This window comes from Myotis brandtii, unplaced genomic scaffold (genome assembly GCF_000412655.1).
Source record: "Myotis brandtii unplaced genomic scaffold, ASM41265v1 scaffold639, whole genome shotgun sequence".
NCBI classification, from domain to species: Eukaryota; Metazoa; Chordata; class Mammalia; order Chiroptera; family Vespertilionidae; genus Myotis; species Myotis brandtii.
This window is the reverse complement of record NW_005370452.1, coordinates 645,874-665,649: the sequence shown is the minus strand read 5'-3', so window position 1 is coordinate 665,649 and position 19,776 is coordinate 645,874. Positions and strand designations below refer to the sequence as shown.

The 19,776-nt window shown below is 47.3% G+C and overlaps 1 protein-coding gene and 1 pseudogene across 1 annotated transcript in view; both read left to right on the top strand.

Annotated features, from left to right (window-relative positions):
* The window catches only part of ADARB2 (adenosine deaminase, RNA-specific, B2 (non-functional)), a 183,882-nt gene that overhangs the window by 112,606 nt on the left and 51,500 nt on the right, over positions 1–19,776 (top strand). Inside the window, exon 6 of the mRNA XM_014528504.1 lies at positions 3,499–3,613. Coding sequence (XP_014383990.1) covers positions 3,499–3,613 — 115 coding nt within the window. The remainder of the gene's footprint in view (positions 1–3,498; positions 3,614–19,776) is intronic.
* On the top strand, positions 8,481–9,134 carry LOC106723759 (annotated as a pseudogene).

Genomic DNA, 19,776 nt, shown 5'->3' with positions numbered 1-19,776 from the left:
AAGGATGTTTGTCCGTGTGATGTTGTTTCCTGTGCCTTATGGCTGAATGCTTGTGTCCCCCAAATCCATGTTGAAGCCCAAGAGTGGCTGTATGTGGAGATGAGCCTCTAAGGAAGTGACTAAGTTAGATGCGGTCCTGAGGGTGCAGCCCATAGGAGGAGGCTCCAGAGCTGGGCGGCTCTCTCCACTCACCCTGACCAGGGGCCACGGAGCTCACAGCCAGACGAAGAGGCCCCAGGGTAAGGCCATGGCCTGGACCTCTAGGCCCCAAAGCTGTGAGAAATAAATGTCTGTAAACCAGCCAGTCTCTGGTGCTTTGTTATGGCATCTGAGCAGATCAACAGTGTTAGTATCAGAAAAAATAACCTGTTTTCCCCTGGAATGTTTCCCCTTTCACCAGCCTGCGTGTCCTGGGGCCATCCTTGAGAAACTGCAGCAGCGGCTTCCTTGTCCAGAGGAAGCGGGGACTGCTGGCCCCTGAGGCTATTTTGCATCTAAGTGAGGAGGGTGCTCTCTGGGTTTCCAAATGAAAGGGGGCTTTTGTGTGCTTTCTATTATTACTTAGTGTTTTGGAGCATCCTGTTCTGAGGGGCCTACGGGCCCTGGAGGCAGACACAATGTGACAAGCTGTCTCCTATTGGCAGTCTCATCACTTCTGGAACATTCAGAAGTCTCCTTTTACACAGAAGGAAAAGGACACTTGAAGGCACCTTGGGAGCAGTTTCTTGCTCCCACAGCACATGGGGTGGGGGGTTGGGGGAAGTCCAGCACTTTGAGGCAGATGGAAGACACAAAGGACACCAGCTCTGCCCCTGAGGCGCCTAAATCTCAGGGAGGCGAGGTGAACCCACAGGAAGCCGCTAGAACTGACTCTGGATGTGGCGGCTGCCCGGCCGGGGAGGGAGCCCTGTCATTTGGGTCCCTGTGTTCACGCCAGCAGGACAGTGGCGGATGACCCCAGTCAGCGGTGTGCCACGGAGCCCGCCAGGGAGGAGACGCCGCTCAGCCTGTGGCCTGAGAAACACGGCTGTGGAAGGAAGCCTGTGAGCCCTGATTTCCTTTCAAGGTCATCTCAGATGTCAGCATCCACGAGGCCTTTCTGGGCCCAGCTGGATGGTGCCCTCGGCCCCCACCCCGGCAGGGACCCTCTTCCCCACAGTGTGGCTGCAGGGGTGCGGGTGCTGGGTCTTGCTACTGGTCCTTTGAGAACAGAGCTCAGAGGCCCTGCTCCAAATGCAGGCCACCTGGCTCTCAGATCCTGGGCTCCCTGGCTACTCCAGCCCCACCTCGGTCAGAGGTCCCCCTCCCCTCCACACTGGCCTCCCAACCTGAAGGACGACTTACTGTTTGGTCAGGGCCCATCGTTACAACAGGGAGGATAAGACCAACCCCTCATGCTGAGGGCTCGAAGCGCACCGTGACCCCTCCCACCCATGTCCACACCTGGTGCACATTCAAGCAGTGGCAGCAACTATGACCACTGATGTCATGCCCAGTGACAGTGTCCTAAGAAGAGACAGCACAGTAGAGACAGAGACAGAAGCCACATGAAGACGGAGGCAGAGATGGGAGGGATGCAGCCACAAGTCAAGGGATTGCTGGAGCCCCCAGAGGCTGGAAGAAGCAGGAAGGACCCTCCCCTAGAGCTCCAGCTCCACAGTTTATGGTCATTTGTCCCAGCAGCCCCAGGACATTCACACACAGATGCCAGGGACATGTGCATGCCCTGTATGGACCCCAGTTTCCAGGTCACAAAGGGACAGGACAGCCTCCAGGGTTTATCTCTAAAACTCTATGACTCTGTGACTCCCACCCCAAGGTGAGGCATCTCTCCAAGCAGCCTGGGTTCCCTCAGAGCTGAGCCAGGGAGAACCCCCAGGACACACATCCCACGCACAGCAGGCCCACAGTCGGCCCCCATCTCCATCCAGCCATGCCAGGAGCTCACAGCCCAAAGGGAAGCCAAATTTGCATGGCATGTGTCACCTATGGGTTTCCGGAGCAGCCACAGCAGCACAGGGCAAGGCCCCAAGCCCCACAGGTACTGGGAAGAGGGGCGCTGGCCCACTCCCCTGCTCTCTATCTGACAAGCAAGAGCTAAGAAGCCTCTAGCTGTTTCCACGGCAGGTTTCTGGTTTCCAGGAGGCAGGCTTATTTTCACACGAACATGGGGTTTTTTAAACTATTTATCCTTCGTAGTGTACTTACCTGAGACCTGTTCTTATCTGGAACAAAATAGCCAAACATACCTGGTGAGACGGTAAAAACCCACTCCAACAAAAAATGACCTGTTTGCCCACCTTCTGGAGAAGTGGATATTGTGATTTGGCTGCGTGTGATTTGGCGGCAGTGACGGGGAAATAATAGTGATGATGGGACAGTAATAATAATGACGGAAGAAGAAGAATAGCCGGCTTTGTTTCTGAGCACTCACCGCCAGAGGCCCCGTGCTAAGCGTTTAAGAGCCATCCACCCACTTAATCCTAACAAAAGCACCGCCAGATGGAAATTAAGGGGATTACCTTACAAATTAGAAGACCAGGCGAAAGCTGACTCACACCAGGTTTCTCTGAGTCCAAGGCCTATGAAGGTCGCTGCCACCCAGCTGCCTCCCACAAAAAGTAGCCATGGGCCATGTGCAGGAGAACAACTTGTCAGCAATGGATAGGGGGACCAGGGGAAGGGAGATGGCTCTGAGCAACACCAGCCATGTTATTTCACATGTGCTGCTTTAGCAGACATGCGAGGTCACTTTAGGGATTATATCAAGTTGCTGTGTGTGTGTGTGTGTATTTGTCTTTATGTGTGTGTGTATGTGTACAGGCATGTGTGTGCTGTGTGTATGTACTGTCTGAATAGTATGTGTGTGCGTGTGTGCAGGCATGTATTGGGCTTGTGTGTGCATATGTGCGTATATGTATATGTGTGTATCTCTGTGTACGTGCGTCAGTGTGTGCATGGGTGTGTGTGCACATGTATGTGGGTGTGTGTGTGTTTACATGTGCAGAAACATGAAGAGAGAAGGTCATGAGTGAGCTGTAGAGAGCAGTTCAGCCAGGAAAGTCCCTGAGATGAGTGGGTATTTAGAAACTGGCTCTGCCAAACTAAGCAGAAAGTGGGAACCAATTGTCCCATGTATGCAGGTCCCTCAGGCTCCCCTCAGGACACAGCTGAGCTTGCTCCTCTGAGAGGCAGGGCAAGGGAGGATGCAGACACAGACACGTTTCCCTGCAAGGGTTCTGCTCAGGCACAGGCAGGCTCCTACCCAGGGGCCAAGCTGGGGGTTAATTCCTCAGAACCAGGGCCCACGTTGATCCAGTAGAGTATTTGAACCTTTCCCAAGGCCAGGGGGTCATGGTTCAGTGCGTGTGGTGGAGGAGTGCCATGTGACAGGGTGACCTCCAGATTCCACACATGGAGACGTGGCTTTGAGAAGGAGGGGATGACGTGAGCATGAACCATTCAGTGTCAAAGCAGCCTGGTGCTTCTGTCTTGCAGGAATTCGCCGACTCTGTGTCCCAGATGGTCACGCAAAAGTTTCGTGAGCTGACCGTGGGCCTGACGTCCATGCACGCCCGCCACAGAGCACTGGCAGGGATTGTCATGACCAAAGGTAACGCCTCATGTTTTTGCTGTGAGATTTTCATCTCAAGGAGAGGAAATTAGCACTTTCCTGGTCTTAGGAAACAAAGGATTCTCCCTTCCATCTGAAGACATGAAAAGGAAAACAAAACTAGACACAGAGGGATCAGTGACAAAGTGTGTGACCAGAAAACCTTTAGTGACAGTGGTTGTGTAACAACACCTCCTTACAGCCATCTCTGCACAGGCTTCTCTCAATTTCCTTAAGAAGTAAACTAAGAACTGGCCGGTCCCTTTGCTATTGGGCATTTCCCCACATCTCGTTAGCAGGAAGAATGTGCGGTGCTGGAGGAACCAGTGAAAGCTGGAATGCAAGGCCAGGCTAGGCCACCCGATAGATCACTGCAGGCTGGTGGGTGAGGCTTCCATTTATTCCCGCTCTGCCTTTCCCTCCCCCAGTGCATTTTCTCTGTGCTCAGCCCAGTCCAGAGAATTCACTTCACCTGAGAATTATGAGCCCCTCCCTCTGGGGTGCAGACCACCCGGGAACCCTATCACAGAAGAATTGAATGCACCCCTTCCTGCCAGGACACCCTCCACCCACAATGCTCACAGATGGATGTCCATCCTCAGGCACAAATGACAGAAACAAATCACGGTCATGGCTGCTTTTATAAGCCCAGGTGGGAGAAAATGGTGGTTGAATTTAAGCAGTCAGAACTAGTGAGAACATTACGGACCTATTCATGATAACTAACCAGCTAGTTATTTGAATTCAAATGTTTTTGTTCCCAACGTTTGGCATAAATTGGTAACAATATGCTACAGAATGGTTATTGTAAAAAGAATTGGCTGAGTTGAGTTTCACACATACACACTGCATGTGTAGGAGAAGTCTAAGACCAAGAAGGACCATCTACCTGATGTTCAAATATATTTGTATTAAAATCTATTTAAAACCAGGCTATTGGTACATTTCTGTCGTTCTCGCCCCAGTGCCATCCCCGTGCAAGGACACAGGAGCAGGCACATGGAACTCAGGACACTGTCTTCATTTCAGCCAGAGGATATGTCACTTATCCTTTCTGTTTGGGGCATATTTTATTTTTTATTTAAATTCTTCGTTGTTAAAAAAAAAATTCTTCGTTGTTGAAAGTATTACATATGTCTTCTTTTTCTCCATTGACCTCTCTCCACCCACTCCCACCCCACAACACATGCCCTCACACCTCTACTGTCTGTGTCCATTGGTTATGCTTATATGCATGCATACAAGTCCTTTGGCTGATCTCTTACCCCCACACACATCCTCCCTTGCCTTCCCTCTGAGGTTTGATGGTCTGTTTGATGCTTCTCTGTCTCTGTATCTATTTTTGTTCATCAGTTTATGTTGTTTATTATACTCCACAAACGAGTGAGACCATGTGATATTTATCTTTCTCCAACTGGCTTATTTCACTTACCATAATGCTCTCCAGGTCCATCCAAGCTGTTGCAAATGGTAAGAGTTTCTTCTTTTTTACAGTAGCGTACTATTCGATTGTGTAGATGTACCACCGTTTTTTTAATCCACTCATATGCTGATGGGCACTTAGGCTGTTTCCAAATCTTAGCTATTGTAAATTGTGCTGCTATGAACATAGGGATGCATATATTCTTTCTAATTGGTGTTTCTGATTTCTTGGGATATATTCCTAGAAGTGGGATTACTGGGGCAAATGGGAGTTCCATTTTTAATTTTTTGAGGAAATGCTATACTGTTCTCCACAGTGGCTGAACCAGTCTGCATTCCCACCAGTAGTGCATGAAGTTTCCTTTTTCTCCACTTGTCATTTGTTGATTTGTTGATGATAGCCATTCTGACAGGTGTGAGATGGTACCTCATTGTTGTTTTGATTTGCATCTCTCGGATGATTAGTGACTTTGAACATGTTTTCATATGTCTCTTGGCCTTCTGTATGTCCACTTTCTAAAAGTATCTATTTAGGTCCATTGCCCATTTTTTGATTGGATTGTTATTTCTTCCTTTTGTTAAGTTGTATGAGTTCCCTGTAAATTTTGGAGATTAAACCCTTATCAGATGTAACATTGGCAAATATGTTCTCCCATGCAGTGGGCTCTCTTGTTGTTTTGCTGATGGTTTCTTTTGTGATGCAGATGCTTTTTATTTTGGTAGTCCCATTTGTTTATTTTTTCCTTCGTTTCCATTGTCCTAGGAGAGTGGTTGGCAAACTCATTAGTCAACAGAGCCAAATATCAACAGTACAACGATTGAAATTTCTTTTGAGAGCCAAATTTTTTAAACTTAAACTATATAGGTAGGTACATTGTTATTAACTTAATTAGGGTACTCCTAAGGTTTAGGAAGAGCCACACTCAAGGGGCCAAAGAGCCGAATGTGGCTCGCGAGCTGCAGTTTGCCGACCACGGTCCTAGAAGATGTGTCAGTAAAGACATTGCTACAAGATATGTCTGATATTTTGCTGCCTATGGATTCTTCTAAGATTTTTATGGCTTTCCGAAGTCTTATGTTTAAATTTTTTATCAATTTTGAGTTTATATGAAATAAGAAAAGACCCCGAATAGCCACAGCAATCTTGAGAAAGAAGAACAAAGTTGGAGGGATCACAATACCAGATATCAAGGTATATTACAAAGCCACGGTTCTCAAGACTGCCTGGTACTGGCACAAGAGCAAACATATAGATCAAAGGAACAGAACAGGGAATCCAGAAATTGACCCAAGCCATTATGCTCAATTAATATTTGACAAAGGAGGCAAGAGCATACAATGGAGTCAAGACAATCTCTTCAATAAATGGTGTTGGGAAAATTGGACAGATACATGCAAAAAAATTAAACTAGACCACCAACTTACACCATACACAAAAATAAACTCAAAACATGTTTGGCAGAAGAGACTATGAATGAAAAACAGTATTATCCCCCTGCTCCTCATTTCCCTTCGCTCCTCAGAGGCAGGCACCTCTAATAATGTTCAGCTTTTGTTCTCATGACCGTAAATACTATATTGGTTCTGCATTTCTGGATTTTCAATTCTAAATGCTATCTGCTGACTCACACTGTTAAAATTTTGTGCTTCTCATTGTTTATGTGTGATATTTGTACTTTTAGATAAATTCTTAAACTTTATTTCTTACACTATCAAGTTCAGATGGCCCATCCTCACTTCCTGTTCATAAATTAGGGATGAGCCATTTACCTGCCCTGATTTGTTTAGCTGCTTATTTGTGCATTTTTCCCTTCTATGGTTCCTTTGATAAATTTCTTCCTTTACACACATTTTTGTGGAATTCTCGATATTCTGAATAAATCTTCCATTTTTTTACCTTTTCTTCCTTATATTTACTCTGTGTTCTTAGAAATTTCTTAAATTTATCTGACAACTCAACTGCCCTTTTTCCCCTGGTTTTTGCTATCTATTTTTATTGCTCAAGACATCTCTCTTGTCCTCAGTTTTCCCCTTTTCCAAGGGACACTCTTCTTGTCTTATAGATGCCATGCCTCCTCCAATTTCTCCAAGTGACTCGCTGGCAAATCCCTGACACCCCCCTGCCCTGGGAGCTGTGCTTCCTCTGCAGCCAGGTGCCCCCTCTTCATGTTCATTCCTTCTCTTCCATCTTGCATAGGATTCTTGTCTGGATAGTCTTACTGGGAATAAAATATTAGACTGATTATCACGGGACCAGGTATGGATTTCCAGGTGTGCGAAATGGTCACTTTCTCCAACAAGCTGTCACCCACACAGGAAGGCTGCCTGGCTGGTCTCCCTGTCAGTAGCAGCCAGGTCCTTGGGCTGGTGCACAGGAGCTGGCCGCTGGCGAGGGACCACTCAGAGCCACAACGAGGGAGTTTTGCCTGTGAGGTAACCCTCCCATCAGACCACTGACTGTCTCAGGCAGTTCCCCCAGTTCCTTCAGCCTAAGACTCTCCGTTGTTCACCCTAAGAGGCTGCTTCCAGTCGGGTTTCTTCTCCACGGACACTTGCACCTGACAATGCAGTTGCACGTCTCTTTTCAGCCCAGGAGGACGCCTGTGAAAGTCCATCTTCACAGGAGCCTAGCGGAGGGGGGTGCGGGGATTGTACCCTCCAATATTCCAGAACCTCTATCTTTCCACTTTCCCCCTTCTCGAACGACTGGTAATTAATTACTTTAGCCATAAAATCAGAAGCAGTGACCTTTTATTTACACCCAGTGGGGATGGATGGGGCAAATGAGTGGGAAAGTGAACTGAACAGGAAGCCCTGAACCAAAACTCATGCTGGACCCAGAGACTGTGAATGACCATGTGGATTTCAAGTAACTGATCTTAATAACTACTAAGTGGGGACGGAGACACATGAAGTGGGTGTGTCAGATTCATGAGGGCCGCTCCTCGAACAAGGAGTAGGATGCACAATTGATTGTAAATCTGTTAAAACCACAAAACGCAAAATAGATATTACCCTGTGTCACATGGATGCTGACTGGTGTATACTAAACGTCCCTCCTTAAAATCAGTCCCTGACTGGACATTTGGCCAACACACACACACACACACACACACACACACACCCTCCTGCTCATTGAGAGATAAACAGGAGTTTAGTCCAGAATAATTCACAAGGGGCTGATCAATGTCACTGAAAATAAACCTGCTCAAGAGCTATAAAGAAGGCGCCTGGCCACAGCATCTCGCAGCACACTCAGAGGTCCCGGATCTGTCTCTTGCTTCAACAGTGTTTGGACGGAACAGACCCAGGGACGCCCCTTGTTCCAGCCTCCGGCCACTCTCCTGCATCTCATCCACTCACCACCTTCAGGACCACCCCCGGGACCAGCCAACACCGGGTTTTTTTTCTACCTTAAACTCCTTATTGCCAAACAACCTTGAGCTCCCAAATTCGTCAGAATTATTCCACCCAGGTGGAGGCTGCGGTCAACCGCCTGGCCAACCTGCACCTGCGGGCCTCCTACACCTACCTCTCTCTGGGCTACTATCTCGACCGTGACGATGTGGCTCTGGAGGGCGTGGGCCACTTCTTCCGCGAGCTGGCAGAGAAGAAGCGCGAGGGCGCTGAGCATCTCCTAAAGTTGCAGAACAAGCGTGGGGGCCGCATTCTCTTCCAGGACGTGCAGAAACCTTCCCAGGATGAGTGGGGCAAAACTCAGGACGCCATGGAAGCCGCCCTGGCCTTGGAGAAGAACCGGAACCAGGCCCTTTTGGATCTGCATGCCCTGGGTTCGACCCGTGTAGACCCTCATCTCTGTGACTTCCTGGAGAACCATTTCCTGGATGAGGAGGTGAAACTCATCAACATCCAGCCTGACTAACATCCGCAGGCTGGCCGGCCCCCAGGCTGGGCTGGGCGAGTATCTCTTCGAGAGGCTCACCCTCAAGCACGACTAGGAGCCTTTGGAGCCCAGAGGCCTTTCCGAGGCCACCCCCTTGCAACCCCCTGGCGTCTCTGACTTTTACCTGAGCCTCTTCCCGAAACTACTAGCCATTCCTTTAACCACCCTGGAGCCCTTTCCCATGCATTGGACCAAATGAGACAATAAAGCTTTTTGCAACAAAAAAATAACAAACAAAAAACAACAAAAAAAGAGAGGGCTAAATCCTCACAGAATGCCTTAATTTATTCCTCCTCAATAAGGAGGTGCATCTAAGAAAATGCATAAAAAAGGGAAGACAATATTTTCCTGGGTTCTTTCAAGATCAGGTACCCCCACCAAAGCTGTTCAAATACTTCAACATTTTTCTGATCATTAAGTCATAACCCAGCATTTAAAAAGGTTTTACTGGGGGAAGGGGGAATAACCTCAACACTGTATATTATTTTTTAAGAAAAGAAAAGAAGGAAGGGGAGGGGAGAGTGAGAGAGAGAGAGAGAGAGAGAGAGAAGGGAGGAGGAAGGAAGGAAGGGGAAAGAAAGAAAGAAAGAAAGAAAGAAAGAAAGAAAGAAAGAAAGAAAGAAAGAAAGAAAGAAAGAAAGAAAGAAAGAAAGAAAGAAAGAAAGAAAGAAAGAAAGAAAGAAAGAAAGAAAGAAAGAAAGAAAGAAAGAAAGAAAGAAAGAAAGAAAGAAAGAAAGAAAGAAAGAAAGAAAGAAAGAAAGAAAGAAAGAAAGAAAGAAAGAAAGAAAGAAAGAAAGAAAGAAAGAAAGAAAGAAAGAGAGAGAGAAAGAGAGAAAGAGAGAAAGAAAAGCTCAAGACAATTCTTGCCTGTTACCTGTTTTATGAGGAGTCAATTATCTTTGCCCCCATGTATGGCTGGAGGTGTAACAAGGATATTCTGTAGGAGTTGGACTAACTAGCAAACAAATGTGAAGCTGGGTACAGCCGTAGCCCTTTGAAGTCCTCTGGATTTCCAGACACGTGCACTGGGGGTCATGGTTTCTACTCCTTTCTTACCCACTACTAGACCTATATTTAAATTGTCACTGAATCTACCTGCAGTAGGTGGCCCTGCTGTGCAGCAAACACTGGAGGAGCAAGTGGTGCTGCTCTCTGACCCCCCAAATCAGACCACAGGGAATCACACCAAGGAAATCCAGGGTCTCACCCAGGGCCTTTACATCAGCAGCTTAGCTTCCTCTCTCACCTGTGTCCACTCAGGGCATGCCCTCCTCACACCCCTGTGTCTACACCCTGACACCTTCCCTACACTCCCCTGTCTACACCCTGACACCTTCCCTACACTCCCCTGTCTACACCCTGTCACCTTCCTTACACCCCCTGTGCCTACTCCCTGTCACCTTCCCTACACTCCCCTGTCTACACCCTGTCACCTTCCCTAAACTCCCTTCTATATACTCTGTTACCTTCCTACACTCCCCTCTCTACACCCTGTCACCTTCCCTACACTCCCCTGTCTACACCCTGTCACCTTCCCTACACACCCCTGTGTCTACACCCTGTCACCTTCCCTACACACCCCTGTGTCTACACCTGGTTTCTTTCCTCTGTGTTGGGCTTTGGAAGTTCTCCAGGAAGGAGGGCTCTGGACACACACCAGAAAGGGCCTGGGGCAGGGGGCTGCCACCTGTGCTGCCTAGGTCAGGATCCCTCAGGGTGAAGGTGAGGAAGAAAGGAAGCATTAGCTCCCACTGGAGGTGAGGAGTCAGCTCTGGGGTCATTCCTAAAGATGGTCCAGTAAAAGAATGAGCCAGCTGTCAGCTGAGTCAGGAGAGGGAGAGCATCAGGGATGAGGGGTGAGGGGGTCAGCACACATACACCTGCCTGTACTACCTGCCATTAACCAAAGAGTGTTTTAAGTCACCAACCCGATGGGCACCAGACACTTGTGCCCAACCTCAGTCTCACAGAGAAAACAGGAGACCGAACCAGGAGGTCATCAGAGAGAAGTGCCCGTCGGAGAGATGGGATCCAGGGGCTGATGAGATTCCCCCTTTGCACCCTTTCAGACATGTCCTACAGCCTCCTTCCTACACACGGAGATCCTCAAGTGACCACTTGCCAAGAGGAGGGCTCCTCACTTAAAATATTTAGCTCATGAATTATGCATGAGTTCTGCTTCACACTCTCATTATTTCTGGGTTCAGCTCCAGCCAGGCGTCCTGTCAGTCATGCTGCTTATCACTCACATCAGCTGCTGCATCCCTGTCCCTTTGATCTAAAAGAATGAGTTCCTAATGGGGCGAGTCTGCTCAGCCAGTCCACCTGGGAAGATAAAGAGTTGATTACAGAGTTCCTGTCATCCTATTTTGGGGGGCAAGATGCTAAATCACCATGTTTGCGTTTGGGGATACAACTGATAACGAACCTCCTTGGAAGCGACCCTGGCCACCTCCGTCTTCTGGTGATTACCTTGTTCTGCCTGAAGTTCTCGCATTCGGAAGTTTATCAGTAATGGGACATACGATGGCAGATCAGCAGCGTCTTAAACGAAGTCCCACCTTATTAGTCTCACATAGCTGGCGGGCTGGCCACCGGTGGAGGCTGCTGGCTCCCCTCGGGCCCCTCGTGGCTTCACGTCTGTAATTCACCTGGCTTTCTCTCCTCCTGTCCCAAAGTGCTGCTGCCCCGCGTCCTGGTCAGAGCTTGGCCAAACCTGGAAGGGAGGGGGCTGATAGTGAGAGGTGCCTATCTCAAGGCAGCCTCCACTCCCCTGTCACTGACTCAATAGTGAGCACCACCTGAGTCCTCAGCTCTGATGAGAAGAGGGGAGACTGGTCCGTGGGGCAGGAAGTAGGACTGCAGAGGGTCTGCCCCATCCCTGACCCCAAAAGTGAAAATTTGAAAGGTTGAGTTAATTTGTTAAGGAAAGTGCATCAGATGCATTATTATCACATAGACAAAGTCAACTCAATGGCTGAAATGTGATTGTTAACTTATCTGTGCTGGCACTAGACCCCATGTTCAGCCCCCACCTCTCCTGCCTCCCTCAGGCACATGCAGTCACCATGTCGTGGGGTGCACCGCCCAGAAACCACTGGGACAGCTATCAGCCCCCACAGCCTCTGCTAAGATTTCACCCACCCACGCTCACCTCTCATCTTACCTACACCCCACTGAGTTAGGGAGCTCAGTTCCATGGGGGGAACACATCCACCAGCCAGCCCCTCACGCAGGTCAGGATGCGTGAGTGATTGTTAGCGTACGTCCCTCCACTGTCTCTGCATCTCCTCAGTGGCTCTGAGCTGTCGGTCCCGGTCCCAGTCCCAGTCCCGGGGGGATGAGCAGCATGTCCTGTCTGTACCTGACACGGCAGACTCAACCATGCCCACTGTCCCTCACTCCTCCTCAGGCTATGTGGGGAGCTCCATTTACAAAATAAGCCGAGTCATTTTGGAAGAGAAGAGAAGGAGCAGCCCTAAAACGATCCATTTTGTCATGTGGCCCAGTGCAAGCGCTCCATCCCACCTTGGCCCCGTGTGGGCCTCAGAACCCCGGGCCACTCTCAGGCCTCACCAAGCCGGCAACCCCAGAGGAGGGGGCCACTCCTTCTGAAGGAAAGTAATGAGCAAGCGATTCTGTACTTGCTCTAACCACCGAGGGCCACTTAGAAACCCAGGCTCATGGCTCACTCACAAAACCCACCAGTGTCAGCACTTAGGACTCACTGTCGTTTAAAACATGGAGACAGCAAACAGCATGTCTCCACGGGCCCCCACACAGCCACGTTTCTCTGCAGGCGCCCCTGAATCTGGTGAACTCCAAACCAGGCAGTTACATGTGCAAACGCGTAATGTCAAAGAAACTGCTTCCGATGCTTAGCCAAAGCTTCCCTTGCAGGCAAAACCACCTGTCCCCAAACTGTCCCTACGGCATCGAACAGCCAGTCGAAAGAGTGAAAATTCTGCATCTGTCTTTTCACATACCACACCCTCGAGTCACCTGGCCCTGAATCACCTGGAAACATTGCTCAGAGACTGGTTTTCAGGATCCTCCAAAGAGATTTTCATTCCAGTCTTAGGGTTTCACGTTCATGGGGATCAGTGTCACATCACTGGTTCCTAAACGTGCAAGAGATTCTTCTACCAGGCGAATTTAGAAAAACACCCAACACGAGCTTCTCGTCTCTCATGCCTGGAGCAGATCTTACTGCCGGCAAAGGCAGGCCTGGAGGCTCTGTCCCCGCCTCCCAGGATGAGGCACTGAGAGGGAAGGTGGTTGGTCCAGGTACTGCCCTCCATGGTCCTGGCATCAGGTACCGGGCGCTGGCCGTACTCCTCAAACACACAGACACCTACCTAAGTAGGCATCTGAGATTATTCAGAAGCCCAAGCCAGGGGGACACCCTGCACTTAGCCAAACACAGCTCACTCACTGAGACCACATCCCTCGGACAACTGGCCATTCAAGGATCTTTCAACACCGTCTTTGGTTCCCAATTGCTTATAAGACTCGCCTTGACTTGTCCCATCACCCATTCCCTCAGGAGCATCCGCAGACGTGTCACAGCCTGCGTCGCACTGAGGGCCCTCACTCTAGTGTGCCTGCCCGCTTCCCCAGCTGTCAGCCAAGCTGCCAAAAGGGGCCTTGGGATTGTAGTTTTGCATCCCCACTCCCTCCAATAAGTTGGGTGTTCAATGCACAGTGAGTGAGTGACATAGATAAATATATGCCCTTGAGATGATAAGGTGGGAGCTGTCAGGGCGAGTCGTGACCGATTTTGGTTGCGCCTGTAGCCCAGCGCCACGGTCAGATTTATTTTTAAGAAACTCTTGAGCGCGCTCTGTTTACCAGCTGCTCCAAACAATCCCTCTTGTTCTCAGATGAAGAATGTGAGCTTTATAGTCCATCTAAGTAATAAAAGCACATGTGGCCTTTACTGTCATTCCAGCAATAGGAGTCACAAAAAAAGGTCTGGCTGCAGATAAGGAAGACAAATGTGATCACAGGGGAACTGCAGGGCATGCAGTACTAACAGCTAAAATGATGGCATTGTTGTGATATTCGGAAAGCCACATGTTAAACATGTGACACGATTTTCTTTAATCTTCAAAACCTTGATAGCACCAGTTTTGTCCCCATTTTCCAGATGAGACGATGGATAAGATCACATGACCAAAGTCTCAAGCAAGTAGAGACATGGTTATGCAACCCCAACCTTGTGCCTGGGGACGGTCAGACCCAGCCCATCTCGTGGTCCAATGCCCTTTACAGACATATCGTCCTTCATTCACAGGGCAATGCACACATAACTTACTTTCCTCCTAAAACCTATCCGTTTGCAACACTTAGAGAGCAGAAGGCCTGGGGGCCACTGGTGTCTTCGGGCTGTGGAGACGGCCACAAATGAGGACCTGAGCAGGAAAAAACCTCCCCTGTCCAGAGTAAAAACACCGTCCTCAGTCCTGGTCCAGGCAGTCCCCACAGACCAGACCTGCCTGTGAGGCACTTTTTAGGCCACTTTATTTGCAATTAATTAGGGGAAATTTAGAGAACATAAACAGCAACTTAGATGAGGAAGGAATGGATTCGCAGGAGAAGACTGAGAATCATAGACTTTCAACAAATAATGCCTAGAAGTGAAACTGCAGGTAGTACTCTGCAAATATTCGCAGGCTGCAAACCACCAGGGGCTGGGGACCTGAGTAAGGGAGTGGAACTGCAGGTCACTTAGGCTGACTACTGAGAAAGGCTTCCTAACGCTGAGCTAATAGGTTGTGGAAGGGAAGTTGTGAGTCATTAAACCCAACGGGCACAGCTCTGGATAACAGGGAGCTGGAATTCATTCTACACCACACTCTCAGACCATCTGCTCGGGGGATAAAGACCATTGTTTTCTGTCTCTAATTTCTATTGTTGTGATATTTGTTTCTCTGACACTGGTTGCTATATCATTTTTTATTAATAAATTTTTATTGTTGATAGTATTACAGATGCCTCCCATTCCCCCCTCCTCTTTACCCCTTCCCAGGTCTTCACTACCCTATTGCCCGTGTCCATGGGCTATGCATATAAGTATATAAATTCTTTGGTTTATCTCTTCTTGTCTCTCCCTAACCCCACATTGAGATATGTCAGGCTGTTCCATGCCTCATATTATACTTTTTTTTTTAAATCCTCACCCTAGGATATTTTTTCCATTGATTTTCAGAAAGAGTAGGAGAGAGAGGGAAAGACAGAGAAACATCGATGTGAGACAAACACATCAATTGGTTGCCTCCTGCATGAGCCTCGAACAGGGCTCGGGCCAGGGAGAGCCTGCAACCAGGTACGTGCCCTTGATCAGAATCAAACCTGGGACCCTTCAGTCTGCAGGCTGATGCTCTATCCACTGAGCCAAACTGGCTAGGGCTCATATTGTACTTTTTTGAAAGAGAAAGCAGTTTGGCAGCTGCCTGGTGAGGCCAGAGTGTGGCCCACTGCTTCCAAGCTTCCAAGGGGCCAAGGTCGGATGGAGAGCTTGCACTGGGCCACACGAAAAAAATAGATGGTTTTAGTACTTCTCCTCTCTTCTCTTTCAAAATGACTTTTATGCTTTGGGTGTTATTTTAATAGATCCTAAAAACCCCAAAACACCAATCAGAAAGAATACATACACCCCTATGCTCATAGCAGCGTTATTTACAATATCTAAGATTTAGAAACAGCCTAAGTGACCATCAGTAGATGAGTGGATAAAAAAAAAGCTGTGGTACATTTACACAACGGAATAGTGTGCAGCTGTAAAAAAAAAAAAGAAGGATCTCTTACCCTTTGGGACAGCATAGAAGGACCTAAAGACTATGTGCCAAGTGAAATAAACCAATCTGAGAAAAACAAATATCACATGATCTCACTTATTTGCAGTTGCTACGTCTTGCCTTCAGTTTTAGGAGACCTGGGCTTAGGCATCAGGGCAAAATGAAGGTCCCCATGCCACCTGCCGTGCTGTGAGTAATGATGGCCCCTACCTCTGACCTAAGAACTTGTGTCTTCCTCCTGCACCCATGAGACGGTAACAGGCTGACTTGCCAGCTGATGGGTAGGATAGAGTCCCAGACCCTGACAGATACCCTCCCAGAGTCTTGACACTTGTGCAAGAAATACACGTTGTTCTTCTCTTCCCCTTTTCAACACAAAAGGTAGGCTATTACACATGTTGCTCTGAAACTTGCTTTTTCCACGTAATAATAATAATGTATCTTAGAAATCTTCTTACATCTATAGAGAAGGTCTCTGCCCTGTCTTACAGCCCCACAAGCCCAGGGGACAGATGTCTATACGTTAACCAGTCCCTATGAACGGGCATTCAGGTCATTTGTATTAACTGCTACTAGAGGCCTGGTGCACGAAATTCGTGCATGGGAGGGGGCGTCCCTCAGCCCAGCCTGCATTTCCTCCAATCCAGGACCCCTCGGGAGATGTCCGACTGCTTCTCGCAATCTGGGACCGCTGGCTCCTAACCACTCGCCTGCCTACCTGCCTGATCGCCCCTAACCACCACTGCCTGTCTGCCTGATCACCCCTAACTGCTCCCCTGCTGGCCTGATAGTGCCTAACCGCCTCTGCCTGGCCCTACACCCGGGACCCAGGATTCCCTCTTTTGGCCGGTCACAGGCATCCAGCACCCAGGCTTCCCTCCCTCTGGCCGGCCGCAGGCACCCAGGACCCAGGCCAGCTTTGCCTGAGTTGGCCGCAGCCTCAGGGGACTGTGGGTAGGCGGCTTTACCTGGGCCACAGCCACAGGCACTGGCGCCTGGGACCGCAGGGCGGGCATCTTGTCCCTCTCCCAGGCCACAACCTGGCTGATCCCCATTCCTCTCTCGCAAGCTTATTTGTGCCTGGCTGGTCCCCATTCCTCTCTCAAGAGCTCATTTGTGCCTGGCTGGTCCCCATTCCTCTCTCCCCAGTGTTGAGTGTCTGAGCCATTATGGTGTGACAGCATGAGGGCATGACGACTATTTGCATATTAGCTCTTTATTATATAGGATTACAAATGTTGCTGAGGCAAATAGCTTTGTACACACATCATTTTCACGTGTGCAGGTATATGGGTAAGATAAACTCCCAGAAAGAGAATTGCTGGGTCAAAGGGTGTATTCATTTGTAATCTGATATTGTTCCATTATCCTTCAAATGTCCTTTACCCATTTAGATTCCTGCCAGCTAGTTACAGGGAGATGATTCCCCACAGCCATTTCAACTGCACATTGATAAACTTTCAGATGCTTACCAACCTGAGAGGTGAAGAATTATATCTCATTGCATTTTTAACTTGATTATGTATATATATTTTTTTGTTTTATCAGAAGTTGAATATTTTTACATATATTTAAGAACCATTTTATATATTCTTTTGTGAACTATTTTTACATAGTTTTTTCCTATTATTCTATTGGGGTATTTTTTCTCTAAATGTTTTTTAGATATTTGAGAAAGAGTGCTTTTTTTGTGATATAAAGTGCACGGTTTCCCAGTTTTTAATTGTCTTTTTACTCCTTTAAGATATTTGTGCACTCAGAGTTTTTCTTTTTATGCATTTGAATATAACAATTTTTACTGCTTTGGGACTTTGAATTATAATTAGAAAGGTCTTTCACCCACCAAATTTATAAAGAAATTATCCCATGTTTTCTTCTACTATAGTTACAACTTTTTTGTAAATCACCCAAAGTCCATTACATTAAGGCCATTCTTGGTGTTGTACATTCTGGGGGTTTAGACAGATGAATAATGGCGAGTATCTACCATTGGAGTAACACACAGAGTGGCTCCCCTGCACTAAAGTCCTCTGTGCTCCCCTGTTCATCTCCTACCTCACCCCTGACAACCACTGATCTTTTCACTCTCCGGAGTTTTGCCTTCTCCAGAATGTTACAGAGTTAGAATCATACAGTATGCAGCCTTTTCAGATTGGCTTCTTTCACTTAGCAACATGTGTTTAAGGTTCCTCCATGTCTTTTCGTGGCTTGATAGCTCATTTCTTTTTCATGTTGAACAATATTTTATTGACTGAATATATCACCGTTTATCCATTCACCCACTGACGGACATCTTGGTTGCTTCCAAGTTTTGGCAATGAGGAACAAACTGCTATTGCCCTCTGTGCATAGTTTTTCATTTTTTGCATCTAAACCTCTGATCCACTGGGATTTACCCTGGGACATGGTGTAAGGTGACAATGCTTTGTCAGGTGGTTCTTCGGTTATTAGACAGCGTTCATGGAAGAGCATCTCTGCCCCTCCGGTTGAGAAGTAGCTAACTTTACCCCACACTAGATTCCTGCATGAGTTCACATGAATTTCTGGACTCGCTGCTTCCTTCCATTTGACTTGTCACTGAGCTTTTATCACCTGCTTGATGTCTACTAGGGGCTTGTCTCCTAGCATCAGTCCTCTTCTTCAGAATTCCCTGAGTGACCCATTAGAATAAGCTTGTGTGGCTCAGAAACAAAAAAAAACAAAACCGTACTCTGAAGCAGGCTGTCTTTGCCAGAAACAAAGCCCATGATGCTGCTCCTATTGGAGTCACCCTAACCTCGTCGTCACTTCAGAGAGGACCCAGGGTGTCAAATCTTCCAGTCCAGGAATGTGGCCTGTCTTCTGTCTGTGTGAGTTTTGTTGGTATCTTTCCATCAGGTTTTAATGTTTTATTCATTGTGGTTCTTGCTTGTTTATTCTTAAACTTCTTCCTATTCCCTTCTTTGCTGCTGCTATAAATGGAGTCGTTTCTCCTTTATGGTTTCTCACTAGTTGTTGGTGTGATATGAAAGCTATTGATTTCTGTATATTAACTTGCCCTGCCACCTCATCGACTCCCTGACTGTTTCCAGCAGTATTTCAACTGCATTCTCTGGAGGTTTCCACATGTACAATCACAGTGTGTTCAGTGATCGTGTTACCAGCTCCTTTGCAATTATCGTACCTCGAATTTCTCTTGTTGTGTTGGCTAATAGCTTCAGGAGATGTTAAGTAATGGAGTGAGAGTGGGCATTCTGGTCATGTTCCGGAGTGCAGTAGAAAGCTGTCTAGTGTTTCCCATTAAGCATGATGCAGGGTGTGTGTGTGTGTGTGTGCACGTGCACCATCCTACATAAAATATATGTGCCTATATATGTATGTGTATATATATATATGTATATATATATATATATAATTTACATATGTGTGTTACCTCTATGTATGTATCTCTATATATGTGTGTTTATTTATATACCTCTTGTGTAGCAAAAGTAGGATTACAGTTATGAGTATGTGAAACATAGAGTTTATTCTTGTATTGTTATTTACTGATTATTGTATTATTTCCCATATGAACAGGTGTAAAATTACATTTGCCCCACCCTGTATGTGTAGATGTGGGTGTGTATATATAAAAAATCACATTGGAAAACAATCATCTCTTCTATTTATTGAGTTTTTATCCAAAGTAGTTGTTGGATTTTGTAAGGTGCTTTCTCACTGTCTGTGGTTATAATCATATTTTTGCATTACACTTGAATTTTTTAAGATAATCTATTTTTGCATTTTGGAATAAACCTACCTGACAGTGGTTCAGCATTGCTTTTTTTTCCCCTGATGCTTGGTGGTCGATATTTTGTTTAAAATTTTAATATCCATAACTGAGGCCATCTGTAGTTTTCTTCCTTGTTTAGTCTCACTCTAAACAAGATAATATGGGCATCCTATATAATAAAGAGGTAATATGCAAATTGACTATCACTCCAACACACAAGATGGCCGCCCCCATGTGGACACAAGATGGCCGGCAGGGGAGGGCAGTTGTGGGCAATCAGGCC